Source organism: Phocoena phocoena, chromosome 16, assembly GCF_963924675.1.
Source record: "Phocoena phocoena chromosome 16, mPhoPho1.1, whole genome shotgun sequence".
NCBI lineage: Eukaryota > Metazoa > Chordata > Mammalia > Artiodactyla > Phocoenidae > Phocoena > Phocoena phocoena.
The window spans coordinates 45,887,983-45,912,717 of record NC_089234.1 but is presented as its reverse complement, the minus strand read 5'-3'; the positions used below and the strand labels follow the sequence as shown (position 1 = coordinate 45,912,717).

General features: G+C 36.3%; 1 protein-coding gene across 1 annotated transcript in view; it reads right to left on the bottom strand.

Annotated features, from left to right (window-relative positions):
• PARG (poly(ADP-ribose) glycohydrolase) overlaps positions 1-24,735 on the bottom strand; it is a 111,613-nt gene that overhangs the window by 25,695 nt on the left and 61,183 nt on the right. Inside the window, exons 10-13 of the mRNA XM_065894065.1 lie at positions 20,902-20,981; positions 16,261-16,321; positions 11,414-11,489; positions 5,723-5,870 (exon numbers count right to left, since the gene is read on the bottom strand). Coding sequence (XP_065750137.1) covers positions 5,723-5,870; positions 11,414-11,489; positions 16,261-16,321; positions 20,902-20,981 — 365 coding nt within the window. The remainder of the gene's footprint in view (positions 1-5,722; positions 5,871-11,413; positions 11,490-16,260; positions 16,322-20,901; positions 20,982-24,735) is intronic.

Here is a 24,735-nt window from a genome sequence, read left to right as displayed (position 1 = left end):
TCTTTCAAAATTATGTTGTTTGTTCTGAAAAACAAATGCCCTTAGCTTGCTTTAAATTTAAATTTACTGATAAAGTTTTCTGAAAATGCAAAAGGTGAACAGTGATAACAGCAAAAAAGAGACAGGAGACAAAGACCTTTGTGATAGCTCTCTCTAGGGATATAGCCTTAAGACTTCATACTCAAAGACAAACCTTCACCTAAGTTAAAAACTTTTAAGGAACCCATTTAAATCTTTTCAAGAGCTCATTACAACCTTATGAGTTCTTAGACTTTATAGTAGTATGAAAAATTCTTATTGTCTTTTACTAGTAATGAAAGTTTATGATGAACACAGCAAAAAATATTCGGAGATTAAAGAAATTCTACTTACTAATGGGTTATGCCATTAGAAAGAAGATTTATACAAAGAACCTAGGGGTAAGACAGGAATAAAGACACAGACCTACTACAGGATGGACTTGAGGATATGGGGAGGGGGAAGGGTAAGCTGTGACAAAGTGAGAGAGTGGCATGGACATATATACACAACCAAACGTAAAATAGATAGCTAGTGGGAAGCAGCCGCATAGCACAGGGAGATCAGCTCCGTGCTTTGTGACCACCTAGAGGGGTGGGATAGGGAGTGTGGGAGGCAGGGAGATGCAAGAGGGAAGAGATATGTATCAGTTATGTATAACTGATTCACTTTGTTATAAAGCAGAAACTAACACACCATTGTAAAGCAATTATACTCCAATAAAGATGTAAAAAAAAAAAGAACAACCATCTACCCCACTTTTATTAGTATCATTAAAACAGTGGTGATTATGCAGCAGAAAAAAACACTCTGGCCTTTCATTCCCATGATTAATAAAAATTAAGAAAAGCAAACTCCAACTTTATTTGGATCTTTCCCAATGAGCTGGTGTCATTTAGTAAGCACTGGGCTGTTTTTGTAGTGATGGGCACCTCTAGTGTTGTTAACTCTATGAAAGGTACCAGTACTATAAGCAATGGTGTCTGCTTTTGTCTTTTCTATCAGTTCTGCTGACACTCACAAAAGATTTAAGGACCTGTGGTGTTTGGGACGATTTGATTCACTAGAGGGCAGGTTTTATATTAAATGTGTCAACATTCTGCTCAGTAAGTTTCATGTCTAGGCATCTGCTTTATGTTCTCACCACACAGAAACAACAAAATAATCTCCCAGCAGCACAGTAACACCTTTTAGTATTGAAGCTTTTACTGGACGTTGTGAAGGAACACAAGAGAGGGGAAAAAAGGGGAAGATTGGAGTTTTAATTCTTTTCCTCAATCTATACTTACTGAAAGGTTTTAACTCGTGCCTGCTCCAGGGAGGATCACAGCAAGTAGAGGGATAACACTGTTTGGATAAAAGTATTTGCCTGTTTGCATGACCTGTTTCATATTCATTTAAAAGTCTGATACCAACCAGATGCCCCACAATGATGATAAATTTAATTTATTTCCAATTTCTCAAACTCTTCTACAGATTCAGGCAGCACAGTCACAGCCATTAGCTCACTGAGCCTGGTTGAATCATTGAAGGAATGGAATTGATCAGGCAGATAGAGTGCAGTGCATAGTTAAGAGTCTCCTAAGAAGGGAGATGGCAGAAATCCAACATCAAGTAGATGATGAAATGGCCATTTCCATTAAGGGAACATCACATCACAGATATTAATTAGGAGGCACTATAATAGAGTTAAGTGGATATGGGGAAAAAATGCTGAGTTAAAGTCACCCCGGGTGTCCTTAGCCTGAGGTAATTACAGGTGTGAAGGTGAGTCATGGATCTGCAATTTTCCATCTATTTTGCAATGGCTGCAGGTTAAGTTAGAGACCAGATATAACTCCAGAGTGATGATGCTTTTTTAGATTGGGGACAAACTATCCTTAAAAAAGAAAAGAAGTCTAATGTTTTCCTTTTACTATTCCCAAGGAAATTACATCCTTTATTTACAGAAACATTAATGGGAGATGACAAGGGACTACTTCCCTAGTACAACATAAGTGAAACAAATGAGCTTTGAGTTAAAATGCCCTGCATTCTACCAACTTTTTAAATTCAAGAATGTAAATTCATCCTAAAAAATTGATGGGAGGGCTTCCCTGGTGGCGCAGTGGTTGAGAGTCCGCCTGCCGCTGCAGGGGACACGGGTTCGTGCCCCGGTCCGGGAAGATCCCACGTGCCGCGGAGCGGCTGGGCCTGTGAGCCATGGCTGCTGAGCCTGCGCATCCGGAGCCTGTGCTCCGCAACGGGAGAGGCCACAGCAGTGAGAGGCCCGCGTACCGAAAAAAAAAAAAAAAAAAAAAAAAAAAAATTGATGGTATATTTTGTTCTCAGTCTTCAATTCAAATCTAGCTTAACTGCTAAAAATTAAAACTCTTTTAAAGTATTATTTGATACACCCAAATGCTGGAGATGGTCACATTCCAGAACTTCAGTGCTCTCTAAAACAGTCTGAGATCAATATTCAAAGTATTCATTTGCCCAACAATGGATTTATGACAGTTTAATTTTTTTTTGTTCTGTAATTCCTTACACTCTTTTCTCCCCTAACAACTTCTAACTACACCCTTCTTATCTGCATACATAATAAACAACAAATGCAGATAGACAACCAATATGTGAGTTGAGACAATGCTGAGAATAAAAGGGTTTTATCTTTCTATTTCAGTACAGTTTGGATCACAACCTCAGAATTCTGGATGAAATACTTCAGGTTATTAACTTCAAATAGCTGCAGTTCTATCAAAGAAGAAATTCCTTTGCTGAAGTTCTTAACTTCCTACATAAACTCAAACAACAATTTTTACTTATCTCACCAAAACAGAAGAATCAAAAGGATATTATAAGAAATAATATAGGGTTATCTAAAAGATGTGGAATAACTCCTTGAAAGCCCTTTTATCCACAAGCACTTATAAAAGTTATGGACACATCAACAAAAACAATGGAGTAAAAATCTCAGAGAACTGTTTCCTCCATAAAAATAATAAGAACACTGGCAAAACTTGTAAGAATCATCTTTTTCTGAACTGTGGGAATTAACCAAAGGCTTGCAGCAGCCTGAGGAGTGTTTATTAAAGAAAAATTGGCTGAATATTGGTAAACACAGTGAGTTGTATGGTGTTTTAACTTGCCCTGTTCCTATTCCACTTTCCCAAGCTCCATAGTAGCCTTAGAAACCAACAGCCTGTAATCAAAGCAGCCTGGTTGCCACCATAGGGGGCAGAGAAGGGTTGAAGCTCTTTCAAAGCCCCATTCTCAGAGAACTGTAATCATCTGACCTGGCTGGTAGTTCCCTGGAAGAACTCACTCACAAGGCTGTCTTTATTTGACCAGACTTGGACTTTGTCCAGGGTGAAAAGCCTAATTCCCAGGGGTGTTTGTTGAAAACAATTATAGTCAATTGTTTAACAGTGTAGCTGCCTGAGGCATTAGATTACAGTTGGGGTAAATAGGCTAACCAAAAAGCTTCAGAGGAAAAGCTAAGGAATGAGAAGTACTTACGGGACTTTGAAAAGTATCCTCGGGAATCTAGACGTCTACACACATGCCCATAGCTGTACACAGGCTTAAGAAAGACCTGAGAAGGTCCTAACCTCTCCCCTCACTCTGATCTTGAGGCTCTGTGTAAGCAGGAAGGAAGTGTCAACTGCCTGGTGGAGTGTTGAAGGTAAGCCCCAACATATACACAGAGCCCTTTGGCAAAGACTGACTTACTGGCTCTAGGCATTTAAGAAAATCTCTGTCCAATCATTAGGTAACTACTAATCTAACCAAGCAGAGACTTTAGTGGCTACACATGAAAAAGAACAGTCTTCACAGAACTAGATTAGGAAAGTCACTAAACAAACAGCAACAAAAACATACTCTGGGAAAAGGAGAAAATCTGATTTCAAGAGTTGCCCCATTTAAAATGTCCAGTTTTCAACAAAAAAATTGAGACATGCAAAGAAACGAGAAAGTAGGGTCCATACTCAGAGAAAAAAAGTATTCATTAGTAACTGACCCACCCTGAGGAACCCACCAGATTGGTGGACTTACTAAACAGAAACTTTAAGTCAGCTGTTTTACATCCATTAAAAAAAAACTAAAGGAAATTATGTCTAAAGAACTAAATGAAAATATGAGAATAATGCCTCACAAATACAGAATCTCAATAGAGATAAAAATTATTTTTAAAAAGAATCAAATAGAAATTCTATAGTTGAAAAGCATAATAACTGGAATAAAAACTTCACTGAGGGGATTAAAAAGCAGATTAGAGCAGACAGAAGAATCAGTGAACCTGACAATAGGTTGGTAGAAATTATCCAGTCTGAGAAACAAAAAGAATGAAGAAAAATGAACAGAGCTTCAGAGACCAATGGACATCACCAAATGTACCAACACATGCATAACAGGAGTCTCAGAAGGAGAGAAGAGAAAGGGACAGAAAGAATACTTGAAGAAATAATGGCCAAAAATTTACCAAATGTATCTAAACATTCAAGACATTCAATGAACCCAAACAGGATAAAGTTAAAGAGATCCACACCTATAGACATCATAAACAGTTGAAAGACAAACAGGGAATCCTGAAAGCAAAACATAAGGGACAAAATTTAGATGCTCTCCTGAAGGTTGCCTACAAATGTATCTGAGATGTGTGGTCTCAGTCTTAATTCTGTCATGTACCTCTTTGGACATAAATTAGTTGAGTTATACATTTGATAAAACTAACAGAGGATGGTTTTCATCCCATTGTAATCTTTGAAAATAACAATCAACCAAATTCTCCTACACTTAGCCTGTTAGTCTCCTATACTAATCTCAAAGCGGCAATAGATTCAAAGAGGAAACAAATCCTCCTTTGCAGAAAGAAAAAACATCAGCAATTGATGGCTGATTACGGCTTTTATATGGGAATGTTTTTGGGTTTTTTTTTTGGGGGGGGGTATGTTCTTTTAGGTGCCTGAATAAAAGGCTTAACCTCCCTACAGTGGCTAATTAAGAGTTTCTTAAGAGTTATGAGTTAATCATCAACTTTTTTGGTAGCTTATACACAAGAAAACACTGTGACATAGTGATATTACAATCTAAAGAAACTTAAGGGAAAAAAATGTAAATCTTGATTAACAGGCCTAAAGTATAAATTTGACTATGTTTCCTTCTCTCCTCCACCCATAATAACTTAAATCAAAGAGAGGCACTATGATAATCACACTTTTTCTCTTAGGATTAGAAATTAGAATAAACATAAGGCTACTGATTTACTTCCCTTCTATAAAGCTCACTGTTGTACTGACTCTCTCCAAACACTGTAACTGTTTTTTATACTTACATAGTGTGTTCATACTGAAGTACAACAAATCACTTTGGAAATATAATGGAAGAATAATAATAGGATACATGCTCAAAGACATATCACTATCTTCTTTTCAAGGACACCATATCATAAAATTTCAAACTGGAGAGTAGTTTAATCATTTTTACCCTTGTTCCTCAGATAAACATACCAAGAAAGAAAAGTGGGGATAAAATGTCTTACTCAAGATTATGAAAATGAAACTGTAACAATTTAATAAGAACGAGTATAAATTAATGAATTAAAATATTGGGACTAATGCCCACGGTAGAGAAAAGCTACTATCTGAGTGGCCTCTCGTCTTCATGATAGATCATCACAGATGGGAACACTACCCCATTGTCCAGACTTCTCAAAACTAACCTGTGATGATAAGACATTCATTGTGATCCAGCACCTCAGTGAAGAGCCGTGAAACAATCAACTCAGGGTTGATTAAAAAGCGGATTTCTTCTTGTACAAGTCCTGCACTGGTTACACCACCTCCAACAAAACGGTTTGCAAAATCCACCTATTTGGGAAAATGTGGCATGTTAAATGACAATTTAAAATACCTACATACATGATAAAGAAGTATACTCCCTCTAAGCTCTGATCTTCCTTTCCTTTCCCACATAAATCAATCCCCAAATTAGTAATCTTCCCAAGGAGAACAGATTGTGGTTGACTGCACCCTTTCCACCTCACTGCAGTTAAGATCTCTGAATATTTCTTTGGATTCCAAAATGTTAGAAGGAACATGGAAAATAGAGCTTTTAGGCAAAAGCCTCAGTGTAATTACATGGACTCTTGTTTATAAACCTTACCTGTGCTCCAAGGGCCACAAATCAAGGGAGGTTTTTATCTGGAAAGGTTTCAAGATCACTTCCCCACCACTCTCTACTCAATTTCCATTTATGTACTTCATATGACTTTAATATAATTATACAGGCATACCTCATTTTATTGCACTTTGCTTTATTACACTTCACAGATATTGCATTTTTTACAAATTGAATGTTAATGGCAACCCTGCATCTAGCAAGGCTATTGGTGCCATTTTTCCAATAGCATTTTCTCACTTTGTGTCTCTGTGTCATATTTTGGTAATTCTTGCAATATTTCAAACCCTCCACCAGCAAAAAAGATTATGACCTGAAGGCTCAGATGATGGTTGGCATTTTTTTTTAGCAATAAAGTACTTTTTAATTAAGGCATGTACATTTTCTTAGACATAATGCTATTGGACACTTAAAAGACTATAGTATAGTATGAACGTAACTTTTATATGCACTGGGAAACCAAAAAAATTCATGTGACTCAGTTTTTTGCATTGGTCTGGAAACGAACACATGGTATCTCCAAACTATATAGCCTGTACCTTTCTTATATAATATGGAAATCAAACACTTGTCCTTAAAGGTTTGAAAAGTTTAGGATTTAACCTTTTTGGTAACTTTTTTCTTTTGTGAAAGAATAAAGGGATGAAAATTTCTTCCTTCTAAATTCAACTGCAAACCCCAAACTGCAAAAACATTACAAACTTTTAAAGAAAAATACACCTAAGGGGAAGAAAAATGAAGACAAAAAAAATCTAGTTTAACAACAAAGATTCAATAAATTAATATTTCCAATTTAGTTTAAAACTATATGTAAGTTTTCTATGGAGTACTATGATGGTATCCCCAAGCTCCTATTGATAAAGGTGAGTTACACAATCCTCAAGAGAAAGCAAACTCAACTTGCCAGAATTATTTGTTTGTCTTAAACTTACTATGCACTCCAATGTGTCCAACGGTATGCTAGGCTCTACGGGGCAATATGTAAGAAATAGTTTCTGACTTTGTCTTAGATTTTTCTATTTGGGGAGTTAGATTACACACATACACACAACTTGTGTACACATACAGTCATACACAACCTCTCCCGCCCCCTACCAGAATTTAGTAAGTAACGTAAGACAGGCTTCTATACTATTTAGGAAAAACACAATCCTGTGTCTCTTCTTTACTCTCACACTACTGCCACACTCTCGACACTTCTGACACCAGATGTGTGGATTTTCCACACATCAAGCAATCCTGCAATACCGGCTAGGTGTCCTACAATCCAGTTCAGTTCTGACACTGTCTACCTGGAGTTAGTGAAAAATCCCACAGGCTAAGGATTCAGTCCTACAAGACTGCCCCAGTTCAGATGACAATCTCAAGTCCCAGGTTGTCACCTGTACTTCTAGTTGACTAGCTATAAATTGGGGTTCCCATGACCCCACCCGGGGCTTGACGATTTGCTAGACCAGCTCACAGAATTCAGGGTAACACTTACTTACATTTACTGATTTATTAAAAAGGATGTAATAAAGGATACAGATGAACAGCCAGATGTAGAGACACACGGGGCAAGGTATGTGGGAAGGGGCACAGAGCTTCCACGCCCTTTCCAAGCAAGTCATCTCCCAGCACCTCCGCATGTTCACCAACCCCAAAGCTCTCCAAATCCTGTACTTCTGAAATTTTTATGGAAGCTTCATCACATTCTTATGACCGATCATTAACTGAGTCTCCAGTCCCTCTCCCCCTTTCCAAGAGGATGGAAGGTGGGGCAGAAAGTTCCAAACTTCTAATCATGGCTTAGTCTTTCTGGTGACCATCCCCATCCTGAAGCTACCCAGGAGTCCACCAAGAGCTGCATCATTAGAACAAAAGACATGTCTATCACTCAGGAAATTCCAAGGGGTTTAGGAGCTCTGAGTCAGGAACTGGGGTCGAAGACCAAATATTAGAACAAAAGATGCTCCTAGTGCTCTTACCACTCAGGAGATTACAAGGGTTTTAGAAGCTCTGTGACAAGAACAGGTTGTAGAGACTAATATATATATTTCCTATTATTTCACATATACTTTCAGACTATTGTCAAGTATGAGATTTCGTAAAACTTGTTTGTGATCTCTAAAGCAATTATAAGAAATAGTAATGTGAAGCCTGTTTTACAAAAGAGTAAAACAAGAATATGAATCTTCTGACACGTAAAAATATTATATGTGAAAAGAGAGAAATTAATAGAAGATAAAGTAGTCCTCTTTCACTACAGAAGAACTTACAAAATACTGAAAAATATGACTGGACAAGTTCTTGAAATGAGTTACCAAAGTGAATCATTTGGGTTTATATTCTGGCATAATAAATCAACACTAAAACTTTAGCTTATATAGAAAAATAATTTTGGTTAAACTAGTCCACTGATTAGAAATAGTTACCTACTACATATGAAGTCTTTATACACTGGGTGATTTATAGCTTAAATTGTTCAATTAAACAAGTATTGATGAACTTATTATGCTGTGAACCATGGAATACAAAGATGAATAAGATGTGGTTCCTGGTTTCATAGCATTTACAGTCTAGATGGGAGTGAGGCACATAAGTAGAATGATAAGATGATTATTAAAGAACCTATTAGGATGTATTTGATACTTTTCAGATAATACAATTAACTAAAATTGGCGCATGGGGAGGATACAGGAGCGTTACAAAAGGATGTGGCGTATTCAATTGAGATTTTGCTGACAATCAGGCTAAGGGAATAGCTGCAAAAGGACACAGGAAAAACCAATGTAAAGAGCTGTATGAGGAGAGCGGTAAGCAGATTCCTCATGCCTGTCTGCAGTGTACAGTATGTGGAGAGTTAAAGTTGGTAATGAGCTGGTCTGGGGTCCAAGAAATTTTTACTTAATTCTTAGGATTCTGGGAAAGATTCTAAGAAGAAAAGTAACAAACGTATCTGTGTTTTAGGAAGATAATTCAGACTAAAGTTTAAAGAATGAACCGGAAAAGTAAAAGCAGAAAGGCTGGCTAGGTAAATACTGAATAGTTTAGACAAGCACTACTAGGGCCTCAAATAGGTCAGTGGGGAAAGAAGTGAGACCCAGCAAGGAAATAAAATGGACAGCTCTTGAAAACTGAGAGACTGGCTAAGTATCACGGTATTCGGAATATAAATGAGAAACAAAGGCCTGAGATCAGCTAAACTTAATTGTTACTGGAACAAGATACATAACTAAATTTAAAAGATAAGCTCTATCCAATGTATGTACTACTTGGAAATGATAAATGAAATATATTCAATGTGCATGCTACTGTTCATTCTTTGAATAAAAGGCCAACACTTATTACTTAAAAGGTATGCACAGAAACAAATACACTAAACTCAATATGCCTCTGAAAGCAGGGGTCTTTTAGAAAATCAGTTTCTACTACTTAAAAAAGTTCTTAATAAAAGGCTCTCTATTGCAGGTAAGAAGTCTGTTCCAGTACATGAAAACAAGCATATGAGTGCTTCCTTATTTTTAGCCATTTTCTAACTCACTTTACTTTAAAGCTACCTGTTCAGCTTACTCAGTTCTGAATTATAACTTGATGAAAAGAGAGAAATGATAACACTCCTTAGAGAGGTTTTGTTGTTGTTGCCACTCAGCATAATGTAATTCATATGCTACACAAGGAGATTTGGAGCACTGCAATACAATATTCCCTGATCTCCTGGGGATACATGGCATGGGTAGGGAGAAAATAAATAGAAGCCTTTATGGTATTCTTTTAATCTACTGAGGTTTCACATTTCATCTATAATACATTCCAGGGAAGTGGGGAGAATCTCAACCTTGAATGTTGTTGAATAACTCCTTGCTGAATCGTACTGTAATGAAAGGTCAGCATTCCTGCAGTGCTAACCACCAGTAGCTTTGTTTATTTCATGTGTATTAAGCTTCCCTCAGTTAATCCAAGATGTTACTGTAGGAAAGAACCTTGTCAAGATGGAAATGTGGGGGAAAAAGTGATAGTCATTCGAAACAAATTTTAGTCTTATTTCAAAGTTACTGTTTTAAATAGAAGAAAAAGGACTTATTAAATATAAATATTAAAAAAAATAAGTACAGGACAAATATTAATTCAGTTATCCTAATTATTTTTGTCTATAATTTTAATCACTGGGAGGTGATTTAAAACAAAACATGGTTTGCCTCTTTGAAAATTTTAAATACAAATATGTCTAAATAAAAGGCCATTCTAAAACAAATGTAGGCACTTAGAGCATACGTATATAATAAGTAGCCAAATGCAAATCAGTCTGGTCATTTTATAATAAAAATTAAGTTAATTACACAAATAGTCCATTATCAGGCAACTGCTTTAACTTCTGACCCTATATAAGCATTTAATAATGATCTAAGAAAAAAATCAGCTAGTCTCAGTATAAACAAGATGGTGTACAAGCTTCTTTCAAAGAAAATTAGGATTACAATGCTCTTCTAAATAAGAACACAAAACACTAACATTTCGTCTCTGATTAGTGATTTTTTTAAAAGATCACTATAAAGCAAAAGGAAAGCACATGTTCAGGCTAGGTGTTACAAGTTAAAGCTAGATACAGTGTTTTATTTGTTAACTCCTTTTTCCAAAATACTTTTTTTTACATAATGGCAGGAACATAGATTAATAACAAAGATTGACAGATGGACAAAATTACTTGCTCTAAAACAGGGAAGAGATGGCAAGTATATCTGGCTCATGTGCCTAAAACTATTACACATGGAGAGAGGACTTTCTTATCAATCTGTTTTAGATGTCTGCCTCCTAGACCCAAACAAAGTTGGTGACAGAAAAACATCTCAAGCCGGTCATTTTTTAGGGCAGAGCAAGAGCCTTTAAAGAAAGAGAACAAAACTGCCTGGTGACAGCTTGTCAAGACCATACCCTGGGAACTTCCTCCACTGTCAATCTACAAGCTATATCTGAACCAAGAGGCCTGATGTTGTCCGTTCTTGGATTTTCTGTCAAAGGCTTTTTAAAGAGGCACACGTACGAAACAGAGAACGTATATCGGCAGATAAAAGTATTACCAAGGCTGTCAAGGTGATCTGTTTGGTGTTTTTCTCCATTCTGCTATTATGCTTCATTGCATTACATCAGCTTAGAAGATAAATAAACAGCTTTTCATATTTCCTTTGCTGTCGGAAGCTTGACAAGAGACAGTCGTCCCTTTCCCCCCATGCCCCCACTGCTGTAATTCTCCTACCTGTAGCATGCCTTGACCATTTCCTTCTATGGTTCCTTCGTAAGTGACATGCAATCGAGTCAGGAGTTTTTCACATCTAGGATTTAAAAAGATATTTCCTTATTTATTTTTTTAATGGTAAGTATTTCACTACAGAAAAGTCTGAAAATACAGATTAACTATAAAAGAAAAATTGAAACTATTCCAAATCTCAAAAGTCAGAAACAGATGCTTATTTACTCAACATTCTTGGGATAGTCTCCCCAAATTTTCTTATTCAAATATATAAATACACATATTTAAATTAAAATGGGGCAACATACTGTTTTGAAAATTGTTTTGCCACTACAAAATATCAGTTTCTCCTCTTTTTTAAAAATATTTTTATACAATTTTTAAAGGTTACTTTCCATTTACAGTTATTACAAAATATGGGCTACATTCCCCATGTTGTACAATACATCCTTGAGCCTATATAACACCCAACAGTGTGTACCTTCCACTGCTCCACACCCACCACCACTGGTAACCACTCCTTTGTTCCCTGTATCTGTGAGTATCCTTCTTGTTATACCCAGTAGTTTGTTGTACTTTTTAGATTCCACATGTAAGTGATATCATACAGTCTTTCTCTGACTTCTTTCACTTAGCATAATGCCCTCCCAGTCCATCCATGTTGATGTAAATGGCAAAATTTTGTTCTTTTTTTATGGCTGAGTAGTATTCTACCGTACATATATACTACACCTTCTTTATCCATTCATCTGTTGATGGACACTTAGGTTGCTTCCATATCTTGGCAACTATAAATAATGCTGCTAAGAACATTGGGGTGCATGTATCTTTTCGAATTATTTTTGGGATATATGCCCAGGAGTGGAATTACTGGGTCATATGGTCGTTCTATTTTCAGTTTTTTGAGAAACCTCCATACTGTTTTCCATAGTGGCTGTACCAGTTTAAGTTTCTCCTCTTTAAAAGTTGAAAAACTTCTCACAATATTTTTAAAAATTAAGATCTATGAAATTTTATTATTATGCTAGAGTTGGCAACCTAAGGAAAAATACAGAAAAATTTTACAAAAAATTATATATGATTCTCAGAGGGGCTCTATTTTCACTAGTTTGGAAACCGTATATGTGTGTGGGGTGTCTTGATGAAAATACATGCTACAGAAATCCTGATCTATGGTATTTTTATATTAATAAAATTGATAGGTAAGTCTAGTACCTGTAAATCACAATTATTTTCTTTCCTTTTCATAAACCATGGTCACTGAGGTGTTTATGGGGTTCTGATAAACCACCCCCAAATTTGGCATCTTGGCATAGTGGATATTTTAAGCTGAAGAAGTTTGAGAAAATGGCAGAAGCAGAAAGGTCACTCTGACCTCCTCCCCCTCTCCGCCTTCTTACCTGAAACAAGCCATAAAACCCTCACATGAGGGACCCTACCTATACCTGGAGGAAAGGAGCATTATTATCTCTGAAGACAAAAAGATGCCAAGAAGAATTCCAACAACAAGAACTTGCTGTTTCCCCCAGTTTACTTCAATCACCTCATACTCTTTTACATATCATATTCCTCCATGACTGTTTATTCTTCATCAAACCTAGCATAAAAGTACATAGATCTGTTTCTTTGGGTCTTCATTTCCTCATAAAGGCTCCTGTATCATGCAAAACTTATATAAAATAAATTTTTATGCTTTTCTCCTGTTAATCTTTCTCAGTTTAATTTTCATACCCAGCCAGGGACCCTAAGAGGATTGAGGAAAAACTTTTTCCTGCCCTACAGTGTTTACCTGCTTAAATCATATTTAAAAAAACAATTCCTTTTTATTAATAGCAGTTGATGATGACATTTTTTCCTTAAGATTTTTTTCTCCTGATTAATTACTGAATAAAAATAAATAAATTATAATAGAATGTAACAGATAGTAAACCCCTAACTTATACAGAGTGGCATGAATTTTTGGAGGGAGGGGAATTATATATTTTTTAAAACAATTATATTAAAAAAAAATTCAGCTGGGAAGCACTATTTATTTATTGGGATTTGCTTTTATCCTGGTATCAATGAGTCTAAATACATTTCTGGTAAAGCTCCAGTCCAACAGACTGACCTTACTCAGAAGGTAAAATAATTCAGTACAGATTCTGTTCTCAAAGCTTCATTTGTATTAACTTATTTAATCTTCACAACATCCCTATTACTATCTCCTTTTACAGATGGGAAAATAAAGCACAAAAAGCATTTAAGTAACCTGTCCAAGACTAGTAAACGAAGCAACAAAAATTTGAACCCAGAAAGCCTAAGGTAATGGTTCAAGCTCTTAACCAGTAAGCTATGCTTTTAGAAAAATTACTTTCTAAATCTCTTGGAGAAAGTTAGTACCATAAGTCTGATTTTTTTAACTTCCCTTTTTTGCAGCATCCTACTTTCCTAGCTATTTTATTCCAGGGGAGACTACCTGTGAGGATACTATTGAGAAGATAAAGAAGCATGATCCAGAAGTCTCATCTGCTGTCAACTATTCTCTGTGACTGTAGCTGTCACCTTATAGTACACTTCTCAAAATTAGGAAATTGCTAGAAACTATTTTTTTAAAATAAGCATCCTCCAACTTCCTAATAGGTTTCCCCTTCTGGCCCCAGCAAATTCTTCATACCACTGCCCCAGCAATCAAAGACAGATTATTCTGGTTCTCTGTGATTACTAAGCCTGGCTAAGGTATTTATTGATAGTCACAGGGTTAACTATAATGCCAGAATCCTGAAACTCAGAAAAGCCTCTAACTTCCTGGCACCCATTTAGTCCCTTACTCTTGGGAATACCAACAATCCTCATCTCTTCTTCATCCTCTCTCTCTAAGTGAACACATGTTTCTGGTTCTGTGGAATCTGGGAGATGGATTTTAATTGCATTCTGCAACTCACTTAAGAAGCAGCTAAAACAAAAAAGAGATCAATGAAATAAAAAAAAAAGTATGAAAAGTTTCAAGTTAAATTCTGCCTATTAAGGGGAATATCTAGATCTTATTTAAAGAGCAAAATTATCTTACTGACACAGCAGCCTCACCAATCTCTGCATTTTGACCTATCCCTTCTCTCCCAGATGGTGTACAAATAGGTGTCCTTTCACATTAGTGCCAAATGAATGCCAGATGCAGAGTAGAGATCCTGAGCTGAATTAAAAACAATCCCTCTGAATGATCTATAAAATCTACACAAAAGCAACATGAACAAAAACATCTGTGTTCCTATTAGAGACTAATAGAAGAGCTAAGAAAAGCAACCTTCTGTACTCTAATCTGGGCAGATAACACAGCAGATTGTTACTTTAGTTCTAGGCACCATATTTTAAGAGGGACCAATGGCCTAGGGTACATCAACAGCTGAGTTAAAGGGTTTACAATCCATATTATATGTGAAACAGAAGAAATGAGTAGTTTAGTATGGACTTGTGTGTATTGTTAGAGGTGGGGGTGGATCAAGAAAGCATTAAAATACATGAAGGAGGGTCAAATCTTAAAGAAAATTAGTTTTATTGATTGTAGTTCCAGAAGGAAGAACGAGGAATGGGATTTGGCAGGGTGGGGAGATTTTTGGAAGACAGACTTTTTTTAGTAAATGAAAGTATTAGACAATAACACAAGCAGCCAACAGTGGGATAGACTGCGGCCAAACAGTGAATTTCCCATCACCAGGGCTGCCTAGTCTCCATCTGTTATAGGTATTACAGAGCTGATTACTTTTAGTAGGCAGCTGGACCAGATGACTTCCTGGGGTCCCTTTAATTTCTAATATACCACGATTCTGAAATGCTGTACATGTTTCTCTTCCTTTCTGACTCAATTTTGTTCTTGTTTTTGTCTTTCTTTTGGTTGCTTAATCTTTTATCCACTTCCCTCTGCTAATAATCATCTCAGCCATGGAGTCAGCCTCCTAAAGTAAGTTTGTTTTTCCTCCACCTCACAAATAAACATCTTTGATGGATGAAAACACAGGAAAGCCATCTAAGCATATGTGCTTTCTCAAGTTAATTCCTTTAAGAGTGAGTCCCTTTCATCAATAATTCTAAACAAAACAATTACAAACTACGATAAAAATTATTAGAAAGTGAAAATGAAGAGGCACTGATTAACATGAATGCACATCCAAAATACGCATTTAGCATGTTTAATCATGTCGTCACATGCACTGAAACAGTAGATACATTCTTCTCTAAGTGCATTGGGGATTCGTTCCAGGTTAGAAAATGTGTTGACTATTTCAAGCACTAAAGGAACTTACATATCTGAATAAACTCAGATTGCTTATTATTCTCCTCAGTATTTGCAGGTAAGTAAGAAAAAACCCTAGTAAATTAGCAACTTCCACAAAATTGCCAATAGTACATGTTGATAACCAAACTTCAAAACTCTTGTCACTCAGACAAATACTAAGTAACTACGATTTACATTTTAGTTTAGTAAAAATAAAACTTCCTAATCTTGTCCTCCAGAAAGAAAAGCGATAAAATACAAACATTAACCATAAAACCAAGGGTAAGGAGGAACATTAAATATTGGTGTTTAATGTTAGTGTCTTCACACAGAAAACTCCTAATTCTAAACAGGACTTTGTTTCAGAAGACAAAACTAAGGCAAAAGAGTAGAAGTGAAAGGGTTGCAGACTTTGATCCAAAAGGCATGACCTTTCTAACAATGAGAGCTATCAATGGATCATTTTAAGAAGAAACTCCCTGGTACTAGGGCAATTAGGAGGTTGGGAAACCATCTTTTCAGGGGCTGTAAAATACAATCGTCTCATGGTGAAAGAGTCCTTCCAATTCTAAGATTCCAGGATTATTTACATTATTATTACCTTTCCCACTCTGGAAAATCTTCAAGACTCTGTCTCATAAATGTCACCAACCCAGTAGGTTCTACAAAAGCAATAAAAGAGAAACACACCCAAAATAAGTATTGAGTTTGAAAAGATTATATATATTCAGTAAAAGAATGGGTCTAACACTGGCTGTAAAGCTAATCAGGAAAAACCAAGCCTGGTGCTGGAATACAACAGAAGATTGATTTAAAATAATATTATCCTTACAATAGGAATTCTTTCTACAAAATAGTAAATAAGCCCTCCCTAAGACACAAAACTATACAGAAAACAGCACGACAGTAGGATTTGCATGCTGGTACTTTTTGGTTAAGTTTTCCAAATTGAACATACTTTTAAAAAATCCTTGGCGGGGGGGCTTCCCTGGTGGCGCAGTGGTTGAGAGTCCGCCTGCTGATGCAGGGGACAGGGGTTCGTGCCCCGGTCTGGGAAGATCCCACATGCCGCAGAGCGGCTAGGCCCGTGAGCCATGGCCACTGAGCCTGCACATCCAGAGCCTGTGCTCCGCAACGGGAGAGGTCACAACAGTGAGAGGCCCACGTATCGCGAAAAAAAAAGAAAAAAAAAAAAAAAATCCTTGGGGGAAAAAAGGATGCATAATGGATATAGCTTATACAACAAAGACAAACTAGCTTTTAATTTGTAAACTCCTCAAAAAAAAAAAGCCTTAACCCTACACCTAAAGACTGGTAAATGTATACACATTTATGTGTTTTATAATAAAATAATATGTCTAAGATTAAAAAAGAAAATTGCTGGCATGTCCTTTGAGGTTGACACAGCTAAACCCAGGGCTTAGATGATATGCAAGTGCTCTATTTAAAGGCACCTTTGCCAGAAGGAGGAATTACTGTATTCTAAGAGGTTAGAGAAGAATGATGACATAGTTTTCAAGGAGCAATAGATATGAGAGGATCAAAATGTAGTAAATTTTAGAGGGTCAGATCCTTTTTTGTTAGATTTACTTTTTTTTTTTTAAATAGTGGCAAAAGCAAAAAATAAATCATCTGGCCAAAAGAAATTTGTTTGACTCAAATCAAAGAACAAACTAAAAAGGCCAGGCCATTTCTGTTTTCTTCTGTTTAAAAAAAAAATTCTCTTAAGCAGAGAGAACTATGTCAGGAACTATTAGTGATAATGGTGGTAGAGTCCCAGTGAAAGCTTGGCAATTATTTCATTCCTTTGGGTGATTCCACATTTCTCTGCTCTCAGTCACAAGCAGCAACAATCCAAAAATCATATGGAGTAGTTACAGTAGAAAACCGAATTTTGTTAACATGAGTTACAAAATATTCTTTAGATGTCTAACTTTCTCTAAGACAAATGGATAGCATAGTTAAAATTCACAAGTCAAATAATTCAAACACTAGAGAAGCAATTCTATTAATAGGAAACTAATGTCTGTGTCATCATTCAATAATTTAGCAGAAAAGTAAGAACATTAAATGTCTCTCATATATACTAGGAGATACCAAGAGAAATTAAAAAATGAAAATTTCTGGCAAAGCAAGAGAAAAGGAAGAAGAACATGGCTCTTTAGATATAATTAATAACAAAAAAAACCCTTGAGAACATGCCTACTACCTTTCTTCCATAGAAAGGCACCTTTCACACCAGAATAGGTTATTTTGGTTAATCAAATATTTCCTTTAATAAAATCACAATATATACTGCATATGAGTCATCACTTTTTTGTTTTAAGATCATCCAAATTTTTTTTTAATCTTTTATTTTTAAAAAATTTTTTCACCACACCGTACAGCATGTGGGATCTTAGTTCCCTGACTAGGGATTGAACCCACACCCCCTGCACTGGAAGTGCAGAGTCTTAACCACTGGACCGCCAGGGAAGTCCCAAGCCATCACTTTTTAAATATTCCATTTATAAGATAGTTTTATCTAAAATTACATTGAAAATAATTCAGAAAGCTCTTTAAAATCTTTCAGTCTCAAGAGCCTCACTACAAATATAAAATATATACTGACATCCTTGAAAAGGTGGTCCTGATGAAATTATATTTTATCAATTCTAAAAAGCATATTTTTCACGTATTAAGTTTCTGAAACTAGTCACATAGTCAAAGGTATCTAGCCTTTTAAACTAGTCACATAGTCAAAGGTATCTAGCCATTGCTATTGGTCTGCATTAAAGCTGAATTTTTCCAGAGAAGATATGCATCTGCTTCTACCATCATCTGGGGCCACCACCAACCTGAAATTAGTCTGAATTAAATCTTCCGTTGCAGGCTTCTGTGGATCACACTGGTAAAATGACTTCAGACCTCAGACTTGCCGCCCGTGGTTCAAATTCTCAGGGAAAATTTTTTGGGCACCCTCTCTACCTAGGTTGACACTTGCAGTTTCTTTGTTGTCCCCTTTCTGCATGGCCAAGTTAATTTCTCACTTATTCTTAGACTAAGGGTACAGACCTCTGGTATACCAGCTTTGTAAGAGATATCTCCTACAACTCCCCATCCTGAGTGTTTTTTCCTTTGTACTGGTACCTAACATAATGAAACTTCTTACCATATATCATGTCCTAGAGTTGATGAAATATGGTACTTTAAATAGGTTTCTATAGTTTCTATTCAGTAGACTCTAGAACATTCTATAGAAAGTAATTATTAAATTGAAAACCTCTTTTATTCTATTTAGTATTTCCTCCTTAAGCCTGTAGCTTTATATCCTAAAAACCTATAGCATGTCTTACTATATTTCTACAAAGAACCAAATTACCATGTACAGTGAAAAAGTCAGAAAATAAAACGTCTAATTACAATTTATTTTTTCAGCCTAATTCCCAATACTTATGATGATTTAGGGACTTCCCTGGTGGTCCAGTGGTTAAGACTCTGTGCTCCCAATGCAGGGGCCCAGTGTTCGATGCTGGTCAGGGAACTAGATCCCGCATGCTGCAACTAAAGATCCTGCATGCCACAACTAAAGATCTCACATGCCACAACCAAAGATCCTGCATACCATAACCAAAGATCCCATGTGCTGCAACTAAAGACCCAGAGCAGCCAAATAAATAAATAAATATTTTTTAAAAAATATGTATGATGAAAAAAATAAATAAAAAATATGTATGATGATTTATAAATTTCTAGTTGAAAAAACAAAATTTTAGCTTCTTCTCTCAAAGTGTTTAAAATCCTAAAATTTGGAAAGGCAAGCTGGCTTTTAGAGCAGACATGCAGGATTTGACTTCAGGGACACAAAAGTAAACCCTGAATTACTTAGAAACAGTAATGGAATTCATTCTATTTAGATTTAGAATAGCAAAATATATACTCATCTTTCTAACAAATTAGTACAAATTCTAATTAGGTTTCATGTCTCATAAGCCCCAGTGAGCATTCTCTTTCCTTACTATTTCATTCAGTACAGAGCACAAAACAAAAAAAGATAAACTAAGAAATAACTCCCTGCATGCTACAACAAAGATCCACGTGCCACAACTAAGACCTGATGCAGCCAAATAAACAAAAACAAACAAAAAAAACAAAACAGGAAAAAAAAAGAAATAACCCTCTATCAAAAGAAGCCTATGAATTTTCCCCTTAAATTATCAAAATCCTGATTATTGATTACTTTCCCCCACATTTGTACAATGTCCAATGGCAATACATTCAAAAGGAAAAGAATGCTAAGTACACTAGGATGTGAAATTACTTACTAAGGGAAGGATATGAGAAAAATGACCTTAAAATAATTCAGTGATGTATTTTAAGACAATCCCACAACTTGGACAACCAGAACTGAAAAGAACTCATTTCACTTGACCTGTTCTACTTAGCAAAAGCAAACTTTTGAGATGTTCTGGCTTCCTTTATAATTACTTTGCAGGAAAGGCTACCCATGATAATAGCTAACATTTATTAAGCATGTAACTTCTGATTTAGTATTTAGTATTTAGTATTTACAACTACCCAATGAGGTAAGTTATCATTATTCTTTTATTTTACAGATGAAGAAACTGAGGCTTAGAGATGTTAAGAAACTTGTCTGTGGGTCTGTGATCACCCAGCTCCTAGGATAAGGGTGGCAACACCCATCTAATATTAGCTGGTCACTACCAGCATTGGCTAGACATTTACCACTACTGCCTCAGGTGCTATGATTAGCCTCTGGGAAAAGAAGATGGCTGAGGTCCAACAGAGGAAGAAAGACATGTAAACTCTAAGTACAAACACTTCAGCCCTACAAAGGGCTGAAGGAGGCACAAAAGAGAGGGATGGGTAGGAAGGCAATGAATTGGTTAACCTCTGCAAATAAACTAATTATAATAGTCAATGTTTCTTTAAATAAAGAATATCTAAAATGTATCCCCCAGTCAATATACTTTCTTTTGAAAGTATTAATTTACTATTTTTATTCATGAACATCTATTAGCGTATGTTACGCTAGTCTAATTTCAGAGTATATAAATCCCATACACATTCATAGCACACATTTACGTATACACAAAACAAATGCATAAAATCTAGATATTGAATTATTATTGTTTTAATGTGGTTTGGGGAGGAAAGTGTACTTTAAACACAAAATGTTTTTGACCTGTCTTAACTGTCCCCCTCAGTGACAAAAATTACGGTAAGAATGAAAGGAATGTACTTTTCTCTGTGACTCTTCTAAAGTAGCAGAAGAGTGTTTTAAGCTTCTCTGGTTTCCTTGATGAACGTCCTTCAAACAATCTGAAAGAGATGGAAAATAAAAGAGGGTAAGGATGATTCTAAATGCCTTAATGATTCACAGAAAACTAAATCTATATTGCTACCAAGTAATAAAAGAAGTAATTCTTCCAGAAGGCAATTCTGTAACGACAGAAAACTGGGAAACTGTTTGGATTCAAACAGAATCTGAAGAGGACTGAGACCAACTAGAACCAGGCTTCTTCAAAGTTGTTCATGTCAGATGGCACTCTCTAACAACCACGTTCCTCCAGTCTATCTTTCTGTGGGGCACCATCTGGTCCCCCAAAGTCAATTAGGCCAGTGAGTTAATGCTTGATCATGGCAAATACTATATATAATTCATAATATTACCAGGTAGTTAAATGATTGAACGAGAATGGTATCTGAAAAAAGATCCACACGACTGTTTGGGGGTGGGGTGCAGCTAGGATAACAACAAGCAGGTATGACAAGATACTGGCGGACTGACCAATCCTTGGTGATTAAACACATATACCCTTCGTATGGTAACCAAAACAATGCCTACCCTAGGTCATCCAGTTTCCAGCAACCTGGACTTGCACTACTTAATTTAGTTTTCTTTGAAATGACATGGCATTGTTATTGGTAACACATAATGCAATTTATCCTGAGGAAAGAAAAGTAAGGCTTTGAAAGCATATGACCTCAGTAAGTAGTTCACCAAAAGATTTCTAACACAAAAGCATGCTTTCAGGCACAAGATCTAGCTTTACAAAGGTACTTAAAAATTGCAAAGAAATTCTGTGGCTATAAATGATGAAGTATTAGTCATCTGCTTCTAGTCATATACTCTTGCTCTAAAACCAGAAACCCTTCAAGTAAAAGTCCACTTTAATAAGTGCCGAAATGGGTAAAATTTTTCATGATTAGAAAAATAAGCTTATGCAACTATGCAGAGAGGGAAAAGTTAATTCTATGAGAAAATCCTATTGAGCAAATGAAATGAATTAGGAAAAGGGAAGGAAATGTAGATTTCAAATGATCCTGTTTCCAATGATCTGAAATTCTTTATTCAGGGTCAATTTCTGAGAAAACAATTTACATGAATACTTATTTCCTGAAAAGAACGCTAAATGTCAGAAAGCATTTTAACGAAATCTGAAATCTAATTAATGTTTAAAAGTAGTTTGAGTGCCTGTGTGAAAATTTTTTCTCATCTAAAAGACTGTATTTTCTAAAATGTTTATAACAAATACTCTTAAAATCCAGCTGCCTGCTGAAAGAAAATCTTTGCAAACACAGGTTTCAGTTCGGTTTCTTCTGCAAAATGTCAGCCAGAATAGAGCTTGTTTAAATCAAAATGACAGTCAAAATGAAGAAGCCACTTGGCAGTTTAATTAAACATCCTGTATCAAATAAATATGATTTACCGAATGAATACCTTGGGATCCACTGCAAAATCCCTTTCTAGGTTTACTACTTAGTAGAGGGAATCAGGATAAATACAAAGGCAGCTTATCACCTTTTTTAGAGATGAACTGATGTACTTACTATACAACTCAATTAAGGGGAAAAAGTTCCTCTTCGTAGAACTGTTGCATAATGAGTGAAAATGGCTATTGCCCTTAAGAAATAATTCCCCCAAACGTAAAAAGCATCCCTAGCTTCAGCATGTGATCATTTATTTATAAAAGCACATAAAAGTTAACATATTTAATAACCATGATGGCAAATTATTAACCTTAGGAGACTCTTGGGACTACATATTTATTCCCTTAGCAATATGGACTTTCCTGGAAAGATTATATGTCTGTTATTATCACCCACTACAAATGAGCACTACTGTTTATTTTACAGGTCCAAATCTTATAGGTACAAATCAAGCAGAATCTCAAGGCATTCTCTTTCTTCATTGCTCCAAGTCTAATTTCAAATCACTATGCAACCAAATACGCTTTCCATCTTCCTGATGGAGAAGTGTGTGTGGGGTGGCGTCTGGGACACAACAGGGAGGTAGAAAATAAGGCAAGATGAAGCAGGTTTAAAATCTTTGCATCAATTCTCAGATTTCACTTTGTAAAATTTTAAAGTACCACGAATAGCCACCTAAATAAAATGAGTTATTCTGGTATGGAAGCAAGTGAAAATAACATAAAAACACAGGCAATCTGCATGAGCGAAAGCCACAAGAGTGATGTACTATCTGAAGGACAGCGTTTGGGGTGGCGGCGGGGGGAGGGGTGGTGGTGATGGGGAGATAGACAAAGGGACTAAGGACAGAGCCCGAGAAAGGAAGAGACAGAAGGATGGGGCTGGCAAGACAGAGAGAAGAGAAAGAGACAGAAGTTGGGTTGAAGACAGAAGAGGGTATGAGAGACAGAAACTCGCAGAGAAAGACACGCAGAGAGACAAACAGAAAAAGACAGAGACTCAGAGAGAATGAGACCTTCTCATAATAATCAAGCACCATCCCAGTTTTTTTTTAACTCCTCAACACCATTTGTTGTTGTTGTTGTTAATTTAGATTTTCAAGTCCTGGGTTTTTTGTTGTTTTTTTTTGCCGTGCTGCACGTGATGTGGGATCTGTTTCAAGACCATGGATCGAACCTGCACCCCCTACAGTAGAAGCATGGAGTCTTAACCACTGGACTGCCAGGGAAATCCCTGGATCCCTCGGTATGTATATTTGAAGGCATATTTTGAGTCAGCAGGCGTGCATGTAAATATGCACATAAACTAGGCCATAATAACCCCTCCACACGTAGGGAAGACATTTTAGCATTTAACCAAATGATAATTACAGATTATTAAAGAAAATAAACAGAAAAAGCCAGTAGGCAACCTCACTCTTGTTCTAAACAAAACTTTTATTTTCAAGGGAATAAGTCAATCAAGGGTCAGCTACTTATTAACTGGTGTTTTTCTTTCCATACATATAAAGAGAAACATAGTTTAATAAAATCTTTCCCTGAATGGAATATTGATAACATTACTAGAATTGGATTCTAGACACACACATACTCCCATGTGATTTCAAGTTAAGGATTAATCCTATTAGTATACAGTAAATCAAACCTAAAGCACTATAACCTCCACTTTAAAGTGGAAGCAAATGATAATCCGGAACCCAGCCAGAAAGTCATTCTTGGCTTTTCTGTGAAGCACTGTGCCATATGGCCCTGACAGCATTTTCAATCCACGGAAGAGACAGATGTAAAAGCCTCCTGGGCTGACCACTGCTGCAACCCACAATTAATCTCTGACCATCAGTTTCTAAGCAATCTCAGCAGCATCGATGCTAATCACATTGGAAGCCTTTATAAGAATGTTTAGGCCCTGAAAGGCAAGCAGGGGAAAAGGTCAGGGGTATTTAACATAACTAAGCAGGGCTGGAAGAACACAAGGATAAATAAAAAAGGGAAGACCTATTCAATTTATTGACATCAGCTTGCCACCACAAACTCTTACTATTTTTCTTATTCAATCAACTGGTTAGCCTTTGGAGACTAAATACACTCACACACACACAACTCCTAACTGGCAGAAACTATAATCATAAACAGCAATCATGCAAAAAAGAAAACATGACAACAACAAAATGCTCCATAATCTGCTTACCAAATGGCTCATCAAATAAGGTAGTTGATCTTTCATAAGCCACACGAAAAAGGGGAACTATTGGTTGTTTTTCATTTCTGGAGTGCACGCAGAGCATTTTGCTCTTGAGAGGAAGTGAGACATAACAAAACAGCAATGAGTTTGAACAGAAGACAGTGTTCAAGTCCCACTTCTG